At 44.8% G+C, this 20,937-nt stretch overlaps 1 protein-coding gene across 4 annotated transcripts in view; it reads right to left on the minus strand.

Annotated features, from left to right (window-relative positions):
* Positions 1–14,184: 14,184 nt before the first annotated feature.
* ARHGEF28 (Rho guanine nucleotide exchange factor 28) overlaps positions 14,185–20,937 on the minus strand; it is a 418,990-nt gene continuing 412,237 nt past the window's right edge. For all 4 annotated transcript variants that reach the window (XM_063963865.1, XM_063963868.1, XM_063963866.1 and 1 more), the window contains one exon: positions 14,185–15,029. In XM_063963865.1, the coding sequence (XP_063819935.1) occupies positions 14,860–15,029 (170 nt within the window). In that variant the 3' untranslated portion in view covers positions 14,185–14,859. The remainder of the gene's footprint in view (positions 15,030–20,937) is intronic.

Consider the following 20,937-nt stretch of genomic DNA (forward strand, 5'->3'; position numbering starts at 1 on the left):
TTATAAATCCGAGCTCACCCAAATTTAGGGGATCTGAGTTGAACAGAGTCTTGGATTCCTTCAGGGGATCAGAGTCCAACCGAGTCCCGATTTGGATCTTACTTCATTCGGAAATGGGATTTAGAATCATGATCTTGGGTTTTGGATTACTTGTAAATGCCTCCTTCGTGATTTCAGTTGCCTTTTCACATAGGAGAGTGTGGTCAAAATTGACTGGAAATGGCTGGAAATGTTACTGATGTTAGTAATACTGTATGAACAAAAATAGGTCCAAATTACATGATTTTTGCTGTTTTTATCAGTTTTCAAGAAATCCAAAACTAAATCTGAATCCAAACCAAAACACTAGAGGATGGTTTTGCCAAAACCTAAAAAACAAACCAAAACACTCAGCGGTGTATTGTAAGTTTGTGCTAAAGAATTGTTACTTTTCACTACATATTGCATCATTTCAATGCGATATATAGTAGTTCAAAGAAGCAGCGCATTAATACTTATGCTTCCGACAAAGAAATCCGAAAAAAGCCGGCTCCTCCGCGATCCTGGTGAGAAGTGCAGTACTTCCAGATACCGCACCCTCAGCCTTTAAGGAGCTAACTGCATGCGCGCCAGAGATGAGCAGCAGGTCAGCAAGTCAGCCCGGACATGGATTGGGAAAAGGGGGGGCCACGGGGACAGGTTAGCCAGTGACAGCTGCCAGTGCCATGACTGGAGGCTGCAGACAGTCGTCTGAAAATGGACTACTTCAATACTGGCCACGCAGTGAGGAGGACAGGCCCAGTGTCCACTAGCAACATGGAGGGTGAAGAGGTCTTTCACAGCCTCCGTGCAGCACCAGCACCGGAAGTGGGGGCAAACGAGAGATGGTGGCAGAGGGGCCAGGTGTGTGGTGATCAGATTGGGGTGGGTGCAGAGGGAAGTGAGTGGCTGGGGGCATTGTGTGTCTGTCAGTGCCAGCGGTGGGACAGGGGGTGCTGGAAACAGGTATGGGGCAGAGTGCAGAGGTTGGTGCCAGCATGGGGGAGTGCAGTCGGCAATGGCTGTCTAAGGCAACTGCCATGCCGGGGCTAGCTATCTCACATTGCTTCCCTGCCTAGTGCCACTGGCCACCACTGATTGGCTGGTGACACTACAGGGGGCTGGGACAACAGGAAGAATGTGGGGAGACAGCAGTCCTTCGCTGCCTTTCTCTCCTCACCAACTTCCTTACGCCATCCTGAGATGGCAAATATGTTTAGAGAAGCAAACCGGGAAAGGCTGAGCTTTCCATGCTTCTATGAACTGCTTTCCCCATACTAGTGTATGGAGAAGCAATTTCTACAATGATCAGAGGCACCGCTGGAGAAATCAGACATTTATTCACGGTAACCCCTTCTGTGAATTGGAAGAAACAGTGAAAAGCCATGTTATCACACTTGGTATCTGGTCTATAGATCTACACTAAAAAGGTCTACAGTCAATAAGTTGAAAAGGTCGACAGGGTCAACACATTTTTTTAGGGTTTTTTACAACTTTTGCTGCATTTACTATCCATGTCACAAATTATTATATTTAGTAACCTGCCCCCAAAGCGTGGCGAACGAAGCGAGCCCATGAGTGGACGCATTTCAACAAACTGGGGTAAAAAAATTGTTAAAACACAAAACACCCAATTTTTTTGTGTGTGTCGACCTTCTGACCTTGTTGAACTTTTGACACGGTCGACCTTTTGACTGTCTAACTTCTGCATCACAACCATCACACTTACACCCCTGGGTGCACAGTGCTAGCAATGACCAAATACCCTGAGCCACTACTTCAGTACCTGTAATTATCATTTAGCCAGAGCCAAGAATGAAAAAGGCTGTACCTGCAATTAAGAGGTGATCAAACAATATAAATCGGCTCAAAATTCAATAAAATGTCTCCAGCTCATTGGCTATGAACACATTCATTACTTGATCACTAAGGCAGGTAGCAGCGGGGGAAGAGGTGTAACTCCTGCCACATCCAAGTGAGTGGGAGGTGCAAGCTCTGGGGGTGTTATAAGCACTGCCATACCTGCGTACCTGTACTTAGTAACTACAGTTAGGAACCAGCACATTGCTTGGATGCAGGAGCATGTATCCCACGTATAACTGCAATGCTTATTCCCCTACCTTACATATTATGTGTTCCCATCTTTACTTGTGGGTCATGTCATTGTATATCATTTATTATACATCATGGTTCCCTCAATGTGCAGCGCTGCCTGACAATTTCTAATAAGAGATAATAAAATATAATAAAATATAGCAATATTAAATAAAATGGCCTTATAACCTGATATAGAGTACAATAACAATGGTGGACATGTTAGTCACAGTTTCAAACATAGTTAACATTATAAAGTTTGAATAAGGTTTTTATTTTTAACCGTTTGCGGTGGCTAAACGTCTGGGGGCTCTGTAAAGAATAGCAAAAGTGAGCTCATGATATAGGTGGGGTCAAATTGTCATGAGACAGGGAATGCCACAATATGGGTGCACAGTATAGGATTAGGCTGTCCTTACTGCTGTCTATACAAACAGAACAGCAATGCTACATGCCCGTGGCTCTCCTATCATGGGCAGAGCAGCGTAACGTAAGAAACACCCTGACTGTCCTTATAGTCAGAAGAAAGCCTTGAGTGAGCAGGGCAGTCCCCAGACTTGTGACTGTCCTGTCAGAGATGTAGGCAAAAGCATTCTCAGCTGCAAATTTGTACACTGTGGCTGTGCGAACATATGCAGATGTCACTGCTGGGTTTGAACTGAGACGCCCACCGTTGGCTCTGCAAATCCTGGGAAATGCGTACAAAGACGCAGCATCTGTCACAGATCAGTCCATTATTGAAGTTCTTAGTAGCCCAATGTGCGTGCAGCATGGCCGCAGGAAGTAAGAAGTCAAAGACATTGTAACTGCGTACGGCCAAATATGCCTCCAAAATAGTTGCAACACACCTGCATTTTTTGCCGCCACTCACTGTTACCTCCCCCAAACGCTCCCTGACTGTCAATTAACTTGCAAATAAATCCCCCTTGACCGTCATAGTAAGACCAGCGCTTCACGTGCGCAGCGCAACTTAGGCACAAGCGCTTACTGCTGATAATCGCTCAACTATGATTAAATAAATAAATAAATCAGGTTTTGCATCCATCTCTGAATCAGGCCAATGGTCACATTTAGAGGATAGTTTGTGAAAGTTAAGCTGGAATGATAGATACTGCATTCTGATTGGCCCTTCCTCTGATGTAACCTCTCATTCTGTGCCTATCTGAACCACCAGGGACAGCAGCTGTTGTGGAGGCCACAGATGACGTTTTACTTTCACCTGAACTGTTCTATCCTGGATGACATGCTCCGACTTTCCTCTCACAAGGATAACATCCAGATAAAGCATATTTCCTGAGAGCACCATGGCAACTACCAGCACCTTGGTGAATGTATTTGAAGGCCAAATTATAGATTTTTTTGACTACTGGGTCATCACTTCGGGTCACCTGTCTTGCTGATGTTAGCCTGTGATAGGAATGTGGTTAGAAGCATCCTACAGATCCTGTAAGGCTCTTCTGGTGACCATAACTGAAGCATTACTTTTATATGAGACTGTGATGGTTTCCAGTGATCTTCAGAAAGGGTTCAACATCTTTTCACATAACTTCATTGCTCTGTAGCAAAGACTGTCTATTCATTTACTCTAGCACATCTCCATGCAGGGTATCTTCATACTCTGATAGGACTGGAGAGTGAAGTTGTAGCCACAACAGACTTGAATAACATTCCCAAGTAAATGTGATGTTTCATATAACAGCCTTCCATTTGCCTATCTGTATCTTCTCTCAGTGGGCCTTCTTCTTCTGATGGGATAGTGGTTCCAGCCAAGAGACCACCTACAGCTGCACCATTATAGGCACTAAACAATACTTAGAAATTCAATGTCAATCCTTGGGCGGAATTCAATAGTAATATCACGCCCGATAGAGAACGCGGGGCAATATTAATTTGTCCCTTGTTTTTGCGCATATTGCGCCCATAGCAGTCGGGTTTAGTCACGTTAACAGCTAAACCCAACTAAATTCCTGGGCATGATCGCGAAAAGTCCCATTTTCCCCAAACAGGTCACTGTGAATGAAGTGAAGGATCCGTGGAGCGTTATGGCTGGCTAACGAGATCTCCGGATACAGTGGTGCAAACGGCAACTAGACAAGCAAATTACACGTTTCCCCGCCTCCCTCCAGGTTCAGCGGCTTCATCAGCGCTCCACGGATCCTTCACTTTATTCACGATCCCCCAGAGATGACTGCATGATAAAGGTAGAGCACCAGCAGCGGGGGAGGACGCTTTTGGTGAAAGAATCCACACAAAAAGGAGTGGTGAGATTGTAACTGTTTATTTGTCTGGCCAGACACGCTTTTAAAGGAAATATATTTCCACTATAAAAACGGACTTTGTCTACAAAAATGGGACAGTCAAACAGATCTTAAGCACATATTTATTGTGGAGAAAAGCCATTTTCCAAAAGTGACTGCTTTATAGTTACACAAAGAAGAACTCTGTGTGCTATTATGTCTCAGTAAACATCAGAAGAGATACATTTTAGTTATCACAGTAATATGTGTTGCTAAAATTTTAAGTGGCTAAAGAGATAATATGCTACATTATATGCTGTACATAGTCTGTCTATAAATATACTATTGAATGAGTACATTGACCGGCCGGTGGTACAAATTGCATAGATATAAATTTATATACAGGTTTGTGTTTTAATAATAAAAAAATACAAAATGTAGTTCTAATCTATATGCGCTGTAATATCAGTTTCTTCGTTTTTTGCTTGATTTTTTAACCTACTGTATTCACCTATCATCATTCGTTATCAATTAGAACTTTAATGACCAGAGGACCTAGAAACACTCTGCTTTCTGATGATAATCCTAAAAGAGGTAATCCTGGAAAGAGACACAGAGGCTGAAGTATCCGATATCCCCATTGTTTTGTTAATATGTTTATAGAGGACAGCCACAATATCAGGGTTAATTGACCTTGGATGCCCACGATTTCTGCTAAATCACTGTTAGAAGACCATAAAAGCACCCACATGCAGAATTACTGGGCTACATATTATCCATGCCCATACTCATTTGTGATCTACAGTAGGTTTCAGCCCCTGTGTAGCATCTAAATCATCTTTGGTGACAAAGTGACCTGCATGGATCTCAGTCACCACCCAGGAAATTAACTGTTTAATCAGAAGACTAAGATGTGACTTCATTGGGCTGGGGGTTACATTACAACTTCCTCGTCTTTTATGGGAATGGGTTATTGCGCTATACAGTATGCCAACATCTCATAAAACTACATTTTGGGTTAAAATAAGTCTTACCCTATGTTTTTAATTAACACTTTAACATCAGTTTATTTTAGAAAAAGACCTGATTTAACAATGATAACAATTTGATAAATATATGCATCTATCTTACTCCATTTTTACACAACATCTTACTATATGTGAATACCTTGTTTCTCAGGATTTTGATATCTGCTGTCTAAGTATATGCACAACTAATAAATAAACCCTGACATATTTGAAGAATTCATAAATTTCCAATAAATGTATTTAAAAGTTTAGGTAGAAAAATAAATCAGTTTTTTTGTTATTATCTGTAATGTTTTTATTTAAATTGCTGCCAAACCTGGTTTATTGTACACTGAGGACATCATGTGGCTGACTGGATAATGGCAAGATAAATGTAACTGATCTTTAGGTAAATGTAAGTGCTTTTAGAGTGCTTTTTTGAGCTTTAGTTTTATTTCTTTTTAAGCACTAATAAAAGAATGTTAAAAGGAATGGGAATGAAACCCATTGGTTTCAAAAACAAATATCCACTAAAATTTGGGATTGCGGTTGAGATGTTATTAGGCACTGCCTGCTCTATTTGCTGTACTTACCTTGCCCATCAGTGGAACAATATGGTCAAAGGAGTGTCCTGCATTAACCCTGACTGCAAGTACAATCTCCCATAACAACTTAATATCAAACACAATGAGGAATATACAGTAAGCAACACAATTTGTCAGCGCAACCTGTGCCCCAGGACTGCAGCTTAGTCCCAACTCAGGAGCACCACCCCTTCCAACACAAAACAAAAAGAATGGGTGGTCCAAAATAAGCGCTTTGTCCTTTGAGAGACTGTTTATTTTTTTATTTCTTTCCTGATGATGCTTCAGCTTCTTGAAATCCATGCAAAGAGAAGACAGCTGGTTAGATTCACTACTAAACTGGTACTTCAAACCAATAACACTCCGCAATCGACTCACCTAATAACATTGAAATGCATACACATAAAAAGGTTTCTTTCAAATTCCTCTACACGGACCATTGTCACCCCTCAAGTGGGTACCACGCTTGACCTGTGTATTTGCCCTTTGGATACAGAACTCACCTGGGAACAGGTATAACCGTTGACATAAAGATATCTTTTTTACACTGGGGTCAGAATTCGAATGCAGACTCGGTCCCTCAGAGGCAAAAACAGCAAATGTCCACCAGATCCACTTGATCATAAAAAGGTATTTTATTCCACATATATCACAAGTCCAAATAATTGAGAAAAAGCCATAAAAATAGATAAAAAAAAAAAAAAAATTCCCCACAGAGAACTCCTAGTTCAGACGTACTCTCCAATTGACCTACTCCCTCTCACCCAATCTGAGTGGGGCAGGAATGTCCAGAAAGATGTAAATAACAGAGGGGAGTGAACTCTTCAAGAGGTCCTCCTGTACCACCAACACGTTTCTGACTGAAGGACCTTCCTCAGGTGTGATATATGTTTACATTGGTGTGCTGGCCTGTTTGCCCTTATGGATCTGCAGGCACAATGGTCCTGATTCAGATGTGGTTGGAGGTGCTATGGCTACTGCTTACATGGAAGCAGCCAATCACTGACACTGACACTCATGCTGCACATGTGCAGTACGGGTCCGGTGCACATGCAAAGTACAGAACATCTGTACTTTGCGGCATGAGCTGCAGCTACGTTGGGACTGGAATCAGGCAAAGGCGCTATTAAAAGCATTTCAGCTATGGCTGGTAATTGGAAGGGAGGGCGACCAGACCAAGCACCTTATTTACACTAGGAGTGCTAGTCAGCTTGATGGACATGGAACAGTTGTACAGTGACAGTGTATGACTAGTGGGAGCTCCAGGAATGACCTCTGTATCATAGAATCAAATAAAAAACAAGAGGAGGTCTCAGTCTAGACAGAGCACTTTCCAAAGGAGTCAAATATAGACAAGGAGATGAAAAAAAATCTTTTACAAATATTCTACACTCATTACAGTTGTTCCCATAGGTAAAATGTGTTCTGGCCCATGGCAACCCATCAGAATAATCACGAGGAAAATCAGTCTGGTTACTATACACTACACTTTCTATACAGTTGCCTATGGAAAGGTTTCTTTCAAATGTCCCCCTATTACTCCTGACAGAATAGTTCTTTATATTAACTCAAGTGTTCTATGAGCAAAGTGGATCCAGCAAAACCGATGTCACCGCCAACGTTTATTTATATTCTGCTGCAAAGAGTCCACAGCGCAGTACAGTAACAAATCTGGTGCAGCCTGTCTCTGAATAGCTTGGAGAACATTACTGTAACTGGTTGCCGTCTATCAGAGCATCAGCCAGGCAGCCGGCACACATGGAATGTTCCTTTCTGGAAGTCAGACCTATGTATGTCCCAAAAAGAAATAAGCAGTATTTCGTAACAAACTGCAGATCATCCATGATATGATTTCTATGCAGATTATCAGCATATCTGTGGCCCAAATACAGTTTCAAAACATATTAAAGAGGAATAATCCCTTCTACACTGTACAGTACGCCAATACATTCACTAGGCACCAGTGACATCACTGAGGCATGGACTGTAAGTGATGGCGCTACTTTAATTCTAGGTATGGTAAACAAGTCACGTCTATTGTTGTCATTTAGCAGTACCCGTGAGCTATTAAAAGCTTGTTATAACAGTGTTCCACAACACTTAAAAAAACAAACAATTGCCATACATTATAAAATATCTATGTGGAATAATGGGGCACAACACATAATCCATTTATCCAGTTTGCTTTATTTAATGGTAGTGATGGTTTTGTGAGAAACATGTGCAGTTCTTCTCATCTGTGACATCAGCAGCCAAGTACACATTCACCGTATGCCTGGAAATACAAGGCTTGCAACTTGTGCCAGACAGATAATGGAATGAAAAAGGTTTTGCAACCCATTTATCTCACATTTCCAGAAACATATGCGTTTTCTGTTTCTATACTATTTATACCACTGCCGCAATAGTGAAGTGATATGTGGCTGCTGCTGGACAGTGTTCACTGAGCTTATAAACATAGGAGGTGAATGAATTGATTGTTTCAAAGCTTGAAAACTAATCTTCATCGTGAATAAGAACAGATGTGCTCCTGTCATCTTTACTTCCACACAGAATATACTACCTTTTGTTTTACACCACAATTCTGAAACAGCAACTATAATGGCTTAAATGAAACCTATTGACTTTAGACAGTGGAGGGAGGCATTATGTGGGCTCAGTGAGTAATCATGAGAATATTAACAGATAGCAGTCCTGAGAGCGGAGGGACCCCTGACTGGCAGCCCAGCCCCAGCGGAGGGACCCCTGACTGGCATCCCCAGCGGAGGGACCCCTGACTGGCATCCCCAGCGGAGGGACCCCTGACTGGCATCCCAGCGGAGGGGGCCCGAACTGGTGGCCAAGCAGAAGGGTGGCAATCAGACAGCAAGCACTTTCCCCAGAATTTCACCTCTTAAGGACTTCAGTAAAGCACAAAAAAAAAATGTTCATTATTAAAAGGATAAGTCACTAGTGTGTGTAAGAAGATATCAGTGTGACTGCGTATCTCTATGTATGCTGAACACATTGATTAGATCAAGCTGGAGATCACATTATGATGGCAGAAAATGACATTTATGTGTTTAGAGTAATGTTTCACTTATTGCATGAAGCTGAAAACTTATTACCAATGTATTATATATTTTGTATACCGAGCACTAAAGAATTGGGAAACTTTGTAAGACAAGAAGAATTTCTACCATGGTAATTATTTATTGGATGATTGACATTAAAGATATGGGGCGATATTCAATTGTTCTAAAGTGACGGGATATCGCTCCTTGTTTTTGCGCATATCGCACCCTTAGCAACTGGGTTTAGGCATGTAAAGCTGCTAAACCCGACTAAACTATTGGGTGCGTCGCAAAAAGTCCCATTTGGGCACCCAAGCGGGTCACTTTTCACGCCATTTCATCTCGTCACCCATGGAGGTAGCGAGCTGAAATTAAGATATTGCGCCCACCGGCAGAAACATTTCAATAGCTAACGGCGGGCACGATTGCAGGCGCTAGGTGTGTGTGTGGGGGGGAGGGGGATTGAATTACACACATAGCATCATACAGAGCAAAATAATTGAGTACATTTGAGGCGCTGTCAATAATCAGCAATTTATTAAATATAAACATACAGTATTACAATTCACACAGCCGGTGTACTTAAAAAAAGAAAACATAAATAATGCAGATGCTTTAAAGCAGAAACTCGTTCCTTAATGACCCCAAACAATTCACGTGTTCCAGGTCACCTGGCAGGTGCACTGTGTATCACCAACCGTCACATTTTAAAAATCCACAAGTGACCTGAAAACGTGAATCGTTAGTAGTGCTTAAGGACTGATGAGAAGGCATAAGGAAGTGATAAACCAGTGATATGTGCAAGGTGATAAAGGCACCAGCCAATCAGCTCCTAACTGTTAATTTACATATTGGAGCTGATTGGCTGGTGCCTTTATCACCTTGCACATACAGTATCACTGGTTTATCACTTCCTTATGCCATCTCCAGGTTAATACATCTGCCCCCAGTTTGGGAACCAATGCTCTAAAGCCAGAATCAAAAATTAGTCATTATTTTGAAAAAATGTTTTAATATAATTAGTATTTTTTTCAAAATAGTGACAAATATATATATACTAGGTGCTTCATCGCGCCCTACGGGTGCTCTTCACACCGTCGCAAGGGGCTACGCCCCCTTAACCCTTGCATGCCTTTCTGGGGTTCAATATTTGTATTATATGGAGTATTACCTGCATTCCTTTGTTAGTGGTTAAATATTGCACAATGAAAGGGCGTGCGATGGTGAAGGAGGTGCAGCCCCTTGCGACGGCGTGAACAGCACCTGCAGGGCACGATGTACAGAATGTAGCGGGTGCGGGGGGACTGCGGATGGTGTCTGTAGATGCTGCGGGTGGAGGGGGGGGCGGAAGTGGGGGTGGGGCCCGGATGGGGAAGGGTCGGGAGGTGCTGCGGGTGGGGCAGGGGCAGAGGAGTAGGGGATGCAGATGGGGGAGGGGTACGGAGGCACTGCAGGTGGGGGAGGGGCAGGGGTGCCACGGGTGGGAGAGGGGCAGGTGTGGGGATGTTGTGGATGGGTGAAGGGTTCCGGAGGTGCTGTGGGATGGGAAGGGGCGGGAGTGCCGGGGGTGGGGTAGGGGTCCGCAGGCGCCATGGGTAGGGGAGGGGCAGGTACGGGTCGTGCGGCGGATAGGGAAGGAGGTCCGGAGGTGCTGCAGGTGGTGGAGGGGCAGGTGCGGGGGTGCCATTGGTGGGGGAGGGGTGGGTGAGGGGGAGACCGCGGATGGAGGAGGGTGTCTGCAGATGCTGCGGGTGGAGGGGGGCAGGTGTGGGGGGAGACATATAAGGGGGGTGGATGGTGGAGGGGGCCTGGAGGTGCTGTGGGTGGTGAAGGGGCGGAGTGGGAGCCGCAGGTGGTGTAGGGGGTCTGGAGGCACAGCGTGTGGGGGAGGGGTGGAGTGCCGCATGTGGTGGAGGGGAAGGTGTGGAGGTGTGGTGCATTGGGGAGAGGTCTGGAGGCGCTGCGGGTACTGTACCTGCCAAAAAGGTAGTTGGAGGGTATGCAGTAACAGGGCCAGGACAGGGGTGACAGGGTCAAAACAGGGTTGACGGGGCCAGAACAGGGGTGACGGGGCCAGGACAGGGGCGACGGGACCAGGACAGGGGCGACGGGACCAGGACAGGGGCGACGGGACCAGGACAGAAATGACAGGGACAGGATAGGGGTGACAGGGCCAGGGTATGGGCGACAGGACCAGGACAGGGGTGTCAGGGCCAGTATAGGGTTGACAGGGCAAGCACAGGGGTAACAGGGCCAGGATAGGGCTAACAGGGTCAGCATAATGGTAACAGGGCCAGCATAAGGGTGACAGGGCCAGGATAAGGGTGGCAGGGCCAGGATAAGGGTGAAAGGGCCAGGATAAGGGTGGCAGTGCAAGGCCAGGGGTGACAGGGACATGACAAGAATACAGGGCACGGGACAGATTGGTATTAGGGACAAAACAGTGGTGACAGACAGATGTGTCTTACCGGAGTCACTGCTGCTGTTCCACTCCAACCTGTTGGGATCTGCTGCTGGTGGAGACTTGGCATGGCTGACTCTATTAGGCTGGAGTCCTGCTTCCTCTGCCCGTCCGCATCCCTCCCCCCCTCCTCAGTCACACACCGCAGACCTCGCGCAGCTGCCGGGCTCCGTGGTAAGGGGAAACTGAGAGTGACTGGTTAGCCCCCAGGAGATGCTGCGGCTGGAGGGAGGAGGGGGTCATAGCATGCACGTGGCGCGGACCTCGCGGCTGCTGTGCACTGTGGTAAGGGGAGACTGGGAGTGACTGGTTAGCTCCCAGGAGACGCTGCGGCTGGAGGGAGGAGGGGGTCGGAGCCTGCAAGCAGCTCGGACTTCTGCAGCGCTACCCGCCAGCTAAAGTGTGTGAAGGAGCTGGGCGCACCTCACTGCGGGTGGCAGCGCTGCAGCTAGCGGTGGGGTTGCCGGGGCTGGAGATAACAGAGGCAGTACGGAACCTGCACAGCGGCAGGTGCCCCACAAAACTGCAGCTAAGAAGCGTGGAGTGTGCCAGAAAGTGACGCTCCTCCGCGCCAGAGAGACCCTGCTGAGTATGCTGATGTGGGGTTCAAGCACACAGTGAGCCGGTGCCCGTCTGTCTGTATGGCATACCCCCTCACACACCCCCATACCTCCCAAATGTCCCAACTTTCGCGGGACAGTCCCATTTTTTTTGGGTCTGTCCCGCTGTCCCCGCGGTAAGGGGGGGGGGGGGGTGTCAGTTGGAAAGCTCCTGTACTCGCTTTTCTGCTTAGCAGAGCAGCAGTGAATAGTGGAGACAGAGGGAGAGGGGGCATCAGGGGGTACGGATTAAGGGGGGGTTCCAGCAACAGAGCCGGATTAAGGGGAGGGGCAGGGGGTACGTACCGTTGGCCCCACAGTTCTAGGGGGCCCCCTGGCTCGAGTAGCTCTGTCCCAGCTCAGAAGCTCCCCCGTCCTGCCAGCAACAACGGCAGCATTGTGCTACAGTCAGCACACGCTGCTGCGTATTGGCAGGTATGTGGTGTTGCAGGGAGGCAGCAGTCTCCCTGCTTTCTTCTGCCTGTGCGGGTGTGTAGGGGGGAGCGACCACCTCCTCTGGATTTACCGCTAGCTGAGGGGCCAAAATTCCATAAAAAATAAATAAATCCTGGAATTTGCATAAGGGGCGTGGCCTCGTGTCCCGCGATTAGGACACGCCCCCAATCCACAGCAGGCACAGCAATGAGATATGGCTCCCCTGTCTCAAGTGCCCTGGGGCCCCCGGACTCATAATCAGCCCCTGGGGGCATGCCAGCAGCTCACAGAGCGCTGGGCAAGCCCCCTCACTGACGAAAACGGGGGCCCTCCCGTGAAGCCACGCACCCTTTTCGCCGAGTGTGTGTCCCTCCTTCTGCCTGAAGAAAGCTCCTGAAGAAAGCTGGGAGGTATGCACCCCCTGCCTGTGCCATGCCCATACTATCTGCTTCTGCTCCTAGTCTCCTATAGATTTGGCCAGATCTGTGACTCATTTGACTAACTCCGCCCAGTGTTGTGACTCCGCCCAGCGTTAGCAAATGAGTCACAAAGTCACAGATCTGGGCTATTATATAGGAGATTATATATATATATATATATTTATTTTTTAAGGAGAACGGACTTTGAATTATTATTTTGTCATGCTGTTTGTTTATATTTGATAACTATCTAATTATTTGCCAGCACTTCAAATTTACTTAATTATTTTTGCTTTTTATTTTTGTGGGTGGTAGTATTCTACACATTGGTTTCTGCAGCTGCAGTAAATTTATATTGTGCGAATTTTAAATTATATATTATATATAACACCTTTTAAAACCAGTACTTTAGATTGTTTTCATGTAAATATTGTCTATGAAGCTACTACGAACTACCAACATCACTAAAAGATGAGGCACTTAGTGCTTCAACCCTCAATGAGGTTACTGTTTTCTAGTGAACAGGCTACAGCAGCGGTGGCCAACCAGTGGCTCTTGAGCCACATGTGGCTCTTTCTTTCTTCAAATGTGGCTCCTAAAACACAAAGTCACATGACCACAACAGATCCGGTAACCACTGCACTCCACAAAGACTCGCATCAGCACTACGGGGACTTAGAATTGAGGGAGCCAGATACTAGAGATGAGACTCCCACCAGCAAACAGAGTACACATAAGGGACTGCTGCAATGGCATGAGTTGGTGGAAGCTGAAGTGACACGAGGGTGCTGGCAGGAATGATATATGGGAAAACTGGCTGGAGTGACACAGGAGGGTGCTAGCAGGAGTGACACATGGGGGAGCTGGCTGGACTGACACAGCAGGATGCTGGCTGAAGTGACAGGAGGGTGCTGGCTGGAGTGACAAGAGGGTGCTGGCTGGAGTGACACATGGGGTAGCTGAAGAGTATTATGTGAATCTGGCTTTTCCAATATATTTTATGTGGATCTGGCTTTTACAATAATTTTATGTGGAAGTGCCTTTTTTTAATGTATTTTATTTCGGAACTGGCTTTTTCAATGTATTTTATATGAGCGGCGTGGCCTAGCAGGCACAAGGCCACGCCCCATTTTTGCATGTGCACCTTCTACTCGATGTTGGCTCTTTGATGTACCTAACAAATTTTTGGGGCTCTTTGTCTCTGACTGGTTGGCCACCCCTGGGCTACAGCCTAGAAAGTGGGCGTCTCCGCACTGCGTGGGCAATTGATGCAGGTAGATTTTTGATGCTGTGCTCTTTAATGCTTGTAGACAGTGAACACAACCAGGAATATTTCTTGACACTGCAGAGATTTGGCATGTTTAACAGAATGTATGCATTGGTCACTTGGAAAGTTGCTAAAGCAGTGAAAAGTCATTTACAGCATGTAAAAAAAAAAAAAAAAAGATAATAACTTAGTGTTTTCCACAAGAAAAAAAAAAGTTTACCCTTTAAACTCTCAAGGGTACTTACATAGCAATCTCTAGGACCAAAGTTCATATTCATTAAATATTTTCTTACACAAACAAAGGCCATAGACAGCATTATATTTAGTCCACTGAATAATCCATCATTCTCTTCTTGAGATACTCTTCTAACATAAAGAACATCCGTGGAGTTATACAACATCTCTGTATCTGAAACATGTAGTAGTGAATATAAGTTTATTGTCATTGAGGCATTAGTAGCCGATCGTAGCACTGTTTGCACTAGGCTGATTTCAGTCACTGACCAGAATGACCGTCGATATCACAAAAATGGATTTTGGCATCCACGTGCAACATTTTAGAATTACTGCCAATCAATGGCAATTCTAACAAAGATAAAGTGATCGATAATGTACAATGTCTGATGTAAGTTCCACCAGCAAAGAGAATTATGGCACATAATGTGACAATGTGGCCTGCTCCCAATCAGATGTAAACAATGTTCTCTTCCACACACCCATTTTCTATGTCCTTTGGAGTGTCAGTATGGTGTGTTTTCTCAGACGGCTGCGATGATTGAGGGGTCCCTGCATTTATATTATGTCCGGATGAAGCCAGTAATGTCCCACAGAATATGACATGGGCAGCATTAAGATCTGAAACACAAGACATGCATTATTAAAGTAAAAGCTGTAATGTGAGATCTTATAAAGGTTTACTACATAATGGAGAACATAAATTAAAGTTCATACAATAAAAAAAAAAAAACCTAATACACTAACCTATAATTTTACAAGCATTAAATACTATAATCCCATACAGGAAAGCATGATCTAATGACTCTACCAAATTTCATTTTGGCTAAAGTAGAATCTAATTAACTGCGTATTCCGCCATATCTGGCATCATTAGTTGATCAGTTCCAGGACATTATACTTATTCCCAATTAGAAAATATGAACCAAATGTGGTATTGAGACATTGTTAAAATATTCTTTTACCAATGTCCATATAATGTTTTAACAGGAAGAAATACATTTATCTAACTTATGTTTTCAATTATGCCCTAGTTTTCTCATACATCCATGCTCTTGGCTGAAGACCTTAGGTATTGATGTGCACACAAGTGTCTTTGTACACTTATGGCAACACATAAAAGGAACATGAAAAGGCTGGAAACTAAATCTTATTGATCTCTGAAGAGATTTCTTGCCTTCCTGTTGCATAGTTTTCAAATGTGAAACTGTTGGCACTTCCATTGAGACTTAAGAAAAGACCCTACAAACACAATATTTTTCTGTCTTTGTTGGAGGTGTGAATATGATGTGCTTATGCTCCTTACACAAAGGTCACACTGTCGGAGACTGTTACTATGCAAACAAATGGGGGCCCTGCTTCTGTTTTATTTGGCCAAATTGCTGAATCCATTTCAAGGTACACACCCACATCCCAGTCTTTGGAGACACCAATGTGAAGCACTCCATAAAGCATACATGGTGAAACCAGACAAGAGATGACTACAAGGTCCCAACCAACCACCATCTTTGGACTATCTGTTCACTAGTTTAAATGTTTACGTTTTTCTCCTACAATACCTCTCAGCTAAGCCTCATTTATGACTGGAAGGTAGTTATGATTGCATGACACCTGTATTCCACGTCACTTGTGTTTGTGCTTATACATGTTTCTATGACATTAATCGAAGTGCACTTCGTGAAAAAGTGCAGCTGATCAGTGAAAACTCCACCCCACAAAAAAAAATATAAAGACGATGTTGGGTTCTGTTACCACTGACTAACTGGGAGATTCAAGTCCTTGTGCAATTTAGAAAGATGTTGTACGCCTAAAAGTAAAACTGGATACGCCTTCTGCATCCCAAATAGCTAATTTAAATAATCCTCTCAAACGGAAATCTCATTTTCCTACTTCAGATCAAAAATAAGTGCACTAATGTACCTTATTCATCTGCACTTAGCCCCCAGTCCACCCAACTCCTCCATCATAAAGTGCAATCTTGCAGTAGCACAAATGAAAGCAACATTGCCCCCAATCTATGTGAGCCCCTCATGAAACTGTATTTTTATACGAAAACCTTTTCTTTCAGTCCACAAGGAGACACTGCACACAAAGAGATATAGGGCCCAATTCAGACCTGATAGCTGCTGTGCGTTTTCGCACATCGGCCAATTATCAAACCTCCTGCAAATGCGTATGCACCGCTATGCGCACGTGCATCGACAAACAGCGACAGGATGGTGCGAAAATTTCGATCGCACAGCCATTCGCAAATTGATTGACAGGAAGAGGCCGTTTGTAGTTGGTAACTGCCCGTTTTCAGGGAGTGTCAGGGAAAACACAGGCGTTCCCAGGCGTTTTCTGGGAGGGTGTGTGATGTCAGCCCCGGACCCGATCAGCCTGTTCTTTTCGCACTGTAGGAGTAAGTCCTGGGCTGCGCACAGACTGCACACACTAGATCCGCTGACAGAGGGACATTTTTACACGGCGTACATATGCGATTGCACACTTGCACGGGGCGAATTTACATTTCCCCTTAAGTGGCGACTATCTGATCTCAGGATAAAAAAATTAGCAGCACATCGATCAGGTCTGAATTAGGCCCATAGAGTGTGGTAACAGGAGCTTGGGCACTTTAAATTTTCCAGCAAAAAGTTCAAGGTCCTTCCTCTCTATACTCCTATAGGCTGCCTGAAAAATTCAAAGTGTAGAACGAGAGGGCAAGGAGAAAATTAGAACAATCCTAACTAGGATAATAGTGAACCAAACAATCAACAATAACAGGAAACAAAAACAAAAAAGTATAAAAAGAGTGTTTCCAGCGTTTATTAGACTACCTGACTGAGAAGAGGGGTTAACATAAGTACACAAAAAACAACCTACAGTAAGTTTCTAAGTATCCAATTGGGGGACACTGAACATAATGGGAATGCTCCAAAGTTATTATTTTTTATAATTATTATTGTTTATTTATATGGCGCCACAAGTGTTCTGCACAGGGGCGTATCTAGAGGAGAGGACCAGTGTGCAGTCTCCATGTGTGGGCCCCCTCCTCTCCTGTAACCGGCAGCGACGCTGTTAGCACTCTGAGCACTAGAGACTCTGGCACAGTGAAAGAGTCTACAGCGCATGTGCAGGTCTCAGGAAAATGGCGTGGGATAAAGTAATCAGTAGACAGGAAAGTCGGCGTGCCAGTTGTAGCGCAAAGAGGATGGGCAGTAGTGTAAAGGGAGAAAAGGTCATAGTTGTAAATGGGAGAGAAATGGGTAAGTGCTTTGTAAGGGAGTGTGAGATGCTTGGATTAGATTCTAAAGGGGAAGAGGAGCCAGTGTAAGGCTTGTAAGAGAGGAGGTGGACGTAGTACATTTGCAGAGAAAGATGAGCCCGGGCAGTAGCATTGAGGATAGATTGGGGTGGAGAGAGACAGTAGTCAGGGAGGCCAAACAGGAGGAAATTACGATTACAATCGGGAGATCACTAAAGGTTGACTTTGGTCGATTTGCTGTTTTGTGTGCGAAAAAGACACGATTTTGCGAACTTACTAAGGATCAATTCGCATGGAAGTTGTATGTCAACTACTACTTTATACTCCAAATCGCTGCAAATCTCCATGGGCACAAACATCGTCAAAATAACTTTGGTAATAAAAGGAAATTGCACATTTACTAAGAATCATCTTTGCAAATGCACATGAATTCGCATCAATGCACGAAATGAATTCACTGGGGGTTTTTTTTTAGCGTCTTGACTTGTGAAAACCATTTTTTTCCATCAAAAGCCCAACCAAAATTGCACCTCAATGCACCACTTCCAAAAAGCAACAGGTGCAAACCATTATAATTAAGACTAAAACAATCAGAATGCTAGTACAAGCCCACCAAGTTACCTGCAGCACTCACTTTTAACTTGCAACCATGGCGGAAGTAGGTTTTGCTGTAGCCTGCATCCAGGCACTGATTTCATGTGCCCTGCACCAGCTGATTGATTGGGGATTTTGTCGCATTGCGGCGACTTGTGGAGCAAATTGAGCCATGAGTTGGTTTGTGCTGGCATGCGACTTGTGGCGCATTCTACAGTGAATTATAACGCATTCAAATGTGACTTCTGAAGCGACTTCCCATGCGGAAGCTGTAACATTGACACAAATTGCACATGCCAAAAATCGTCAAAGACGCAAATAAAAATGCTTGTTAATAAACGTGCAATTTTTGTTACGACGACTGAGGGTGATTATGTGTGATTTGCAGTCTCTTTTAAAATCAATTGTTAGTAAATGCACCCCCCCCCCCCCCCCCCCCGAAATCCAATCTTGAGATGACCAGTGAGTGGATGAGGGTCTTCGTAGCATCCGCAGTGAGAATGGATCTGATCCTGGAAATATGGGATGGAAATGGCAAGACTGTGAGAGGTACTGAATGTATGTTTTGAAGGAGAAGGAGGAGTCAAGGATAACTCCAAAACGGCGCACTTGGGGGCTTGAGGAGGTTGTTGTATCAACGATAATGAAATTGTGGGAGGTGAAGTTATGCGGGAGGGTGGTGTGATAGAAGCACTGTTAAAGTGATAAACGAGAGATAAGCTACAAACCTGGGAAAAACCTATGTATTTTAAACCCCCAGAAAATGTTTGTTTTGTTAAACAGACTTGATTAGAGTTTGGGCTTTTTGTAAAAGTTGGATAATGGGTCCTGGGGGTGTGGATGTGAGAGAAGCAGGGGCTCCATCCACATGGCCCATTTCGGGTCTATAGACCTATAGCCTGAGAGCAGACCAATTAGTGCCTACACCTGTAGAAGGGGAATATAAGCTGCGTCAGGACTTGGCTCAGGGTCTCACTACCTGGGGAAACAGGCAACAGACCACTGTGATTTACTGACTAAGGAGGTAATTCTGAGTTGATCGCAGCAGCAAATTTGTTTGCAGTTGGGCTAAACCATGTGCACTCCAGGGGGGGCAGATATAACATGTGCAGAGAGAGTTAAATTTGGGTGGGTTATTTTGTTTCTGTGCAGGGTAAATACTGGCTGCTTTTATTTTTACACTGCAATTTAGATTTCAGTTTGAATACACCCCACCCAAATCAAACTCTCTCTGCACATGTTATATCTGTCCCCCCTGCAGTGCACATGGTTTTGCCCAACTGCTCACAAATTTGCTGCTGCGATCAACTCAGAATTAGGCCCTAAGTGACGTATCGGGCCATTAGAGTCGATGCTTTACCTTCAGCTGCAGTACCTCTATCACAGGAAATGACAGAGCGAGACCACAGCAACTAGATGCTCCTGCCCTCTGGATGTATTTACACAAGGGGCTGTACCTGGAAGTGATGTAGCAGTGGGAGTACAGTATGTGGGTGTCGTGTTGGGGGAGATGACACTGCAGGTTCTTGACCAATGGGTGTGATCGTGGTTCCGGTTGTCATGGCAACCTGTGACACCACGTTTTGGACTACTGACGATCAGCTGTGTGTGGAGGATTTTCATTGGACAGTCAGTTTAAATTACTGGAAATGAGACATACAGGTCATTGCCTTGACAAAGACCCACGGCTTAAGGGTTGAAACGCGTTGGTTGCCACAGGAGGGGGACCCCGCTGCCTCTGTGTGGGACTGGAGACTCTGGAGCTGCTTTGCCCGAAGGAAAATCCCAGATTACCCACCCGGGGGGACACCTGGTGACTGTTAACACACGTATTTTGAGAACTGCTTTCTCAACAGTTCTCAACACCTTCTGGTAATTACGCTCCCCTCTTTTCCATTGCACAGGAACATAGGGGGACCTCTTCATTTTTATTTTAAACACTATGTCAATTGTTTTATTGTCATCTGTAATGTATCATTAAATGTTATTTACTACACATGATGAGATTCTGTTCTCTCTACATGTGCTGTTGATCACTATTGGAGGATCTCTTTGCAAAGGAGGAATTGTCATTCGTCAACAAGGAATGTACACGTGAATTTTATACATCCTATATCTGAGGCGCCTTGTCGATTACTGTTACACACTCCTTTTTACATAGTTGTATTCTGGTGTTTTGGGAGAGACACTTAATTGGGTAACTGGTTCTCCAAGGCTGACCAGATTGCGCAGTTTGCACATCACCCTACCCTTTGTTTGCACTTGGTTTTTACTCTCTCTCCTATTTGGGTGTTTCTCTGACTGCAGCAGGGATGTTTAAATATAGGGATCAGAGGAAAAATAAGATTTTACTCACCGGTAAATCTATTTCTCGTAGTCCGTAGTGGATACTGGGAACTCCGTAAGGACCATGGGGAATAGCGGCTCCGCAGGAGACTGGGCACAACTAAAAGAAAGCTTTTAGACTACCTGGTGTGCACTGGCTCCTCCCACTATGACCCTCCTCCAAGCCTCAGTTAGGATACTGTGCCCGGAAGAGCTGACACAATAAGGAAGGATTTGGAATCCCGGGTAAGACTCATACCAGCCACACCAATCACACCGTATAACTTGTGATACTATACCCAGTTAACAGTATGAAATATAACTGAGCCTCTCAACAGATGGCTCAACAATAACCCTTAGTTAGGC

Source organism: Pseudophryne corroboree, chromosome 1, assembly GCF_028390025.1.
Source record: "Pseudophryne corroboree isolate aPseCor3 chromosome 1, aPseCor3.hap2, whole genome shotgun sequence".
NCBI lineage: Eukaryota > Metazoa > Chordata > Amphibia > Anura > Myobatrachidae > Pseudophryne > Pseudophryne corroboree.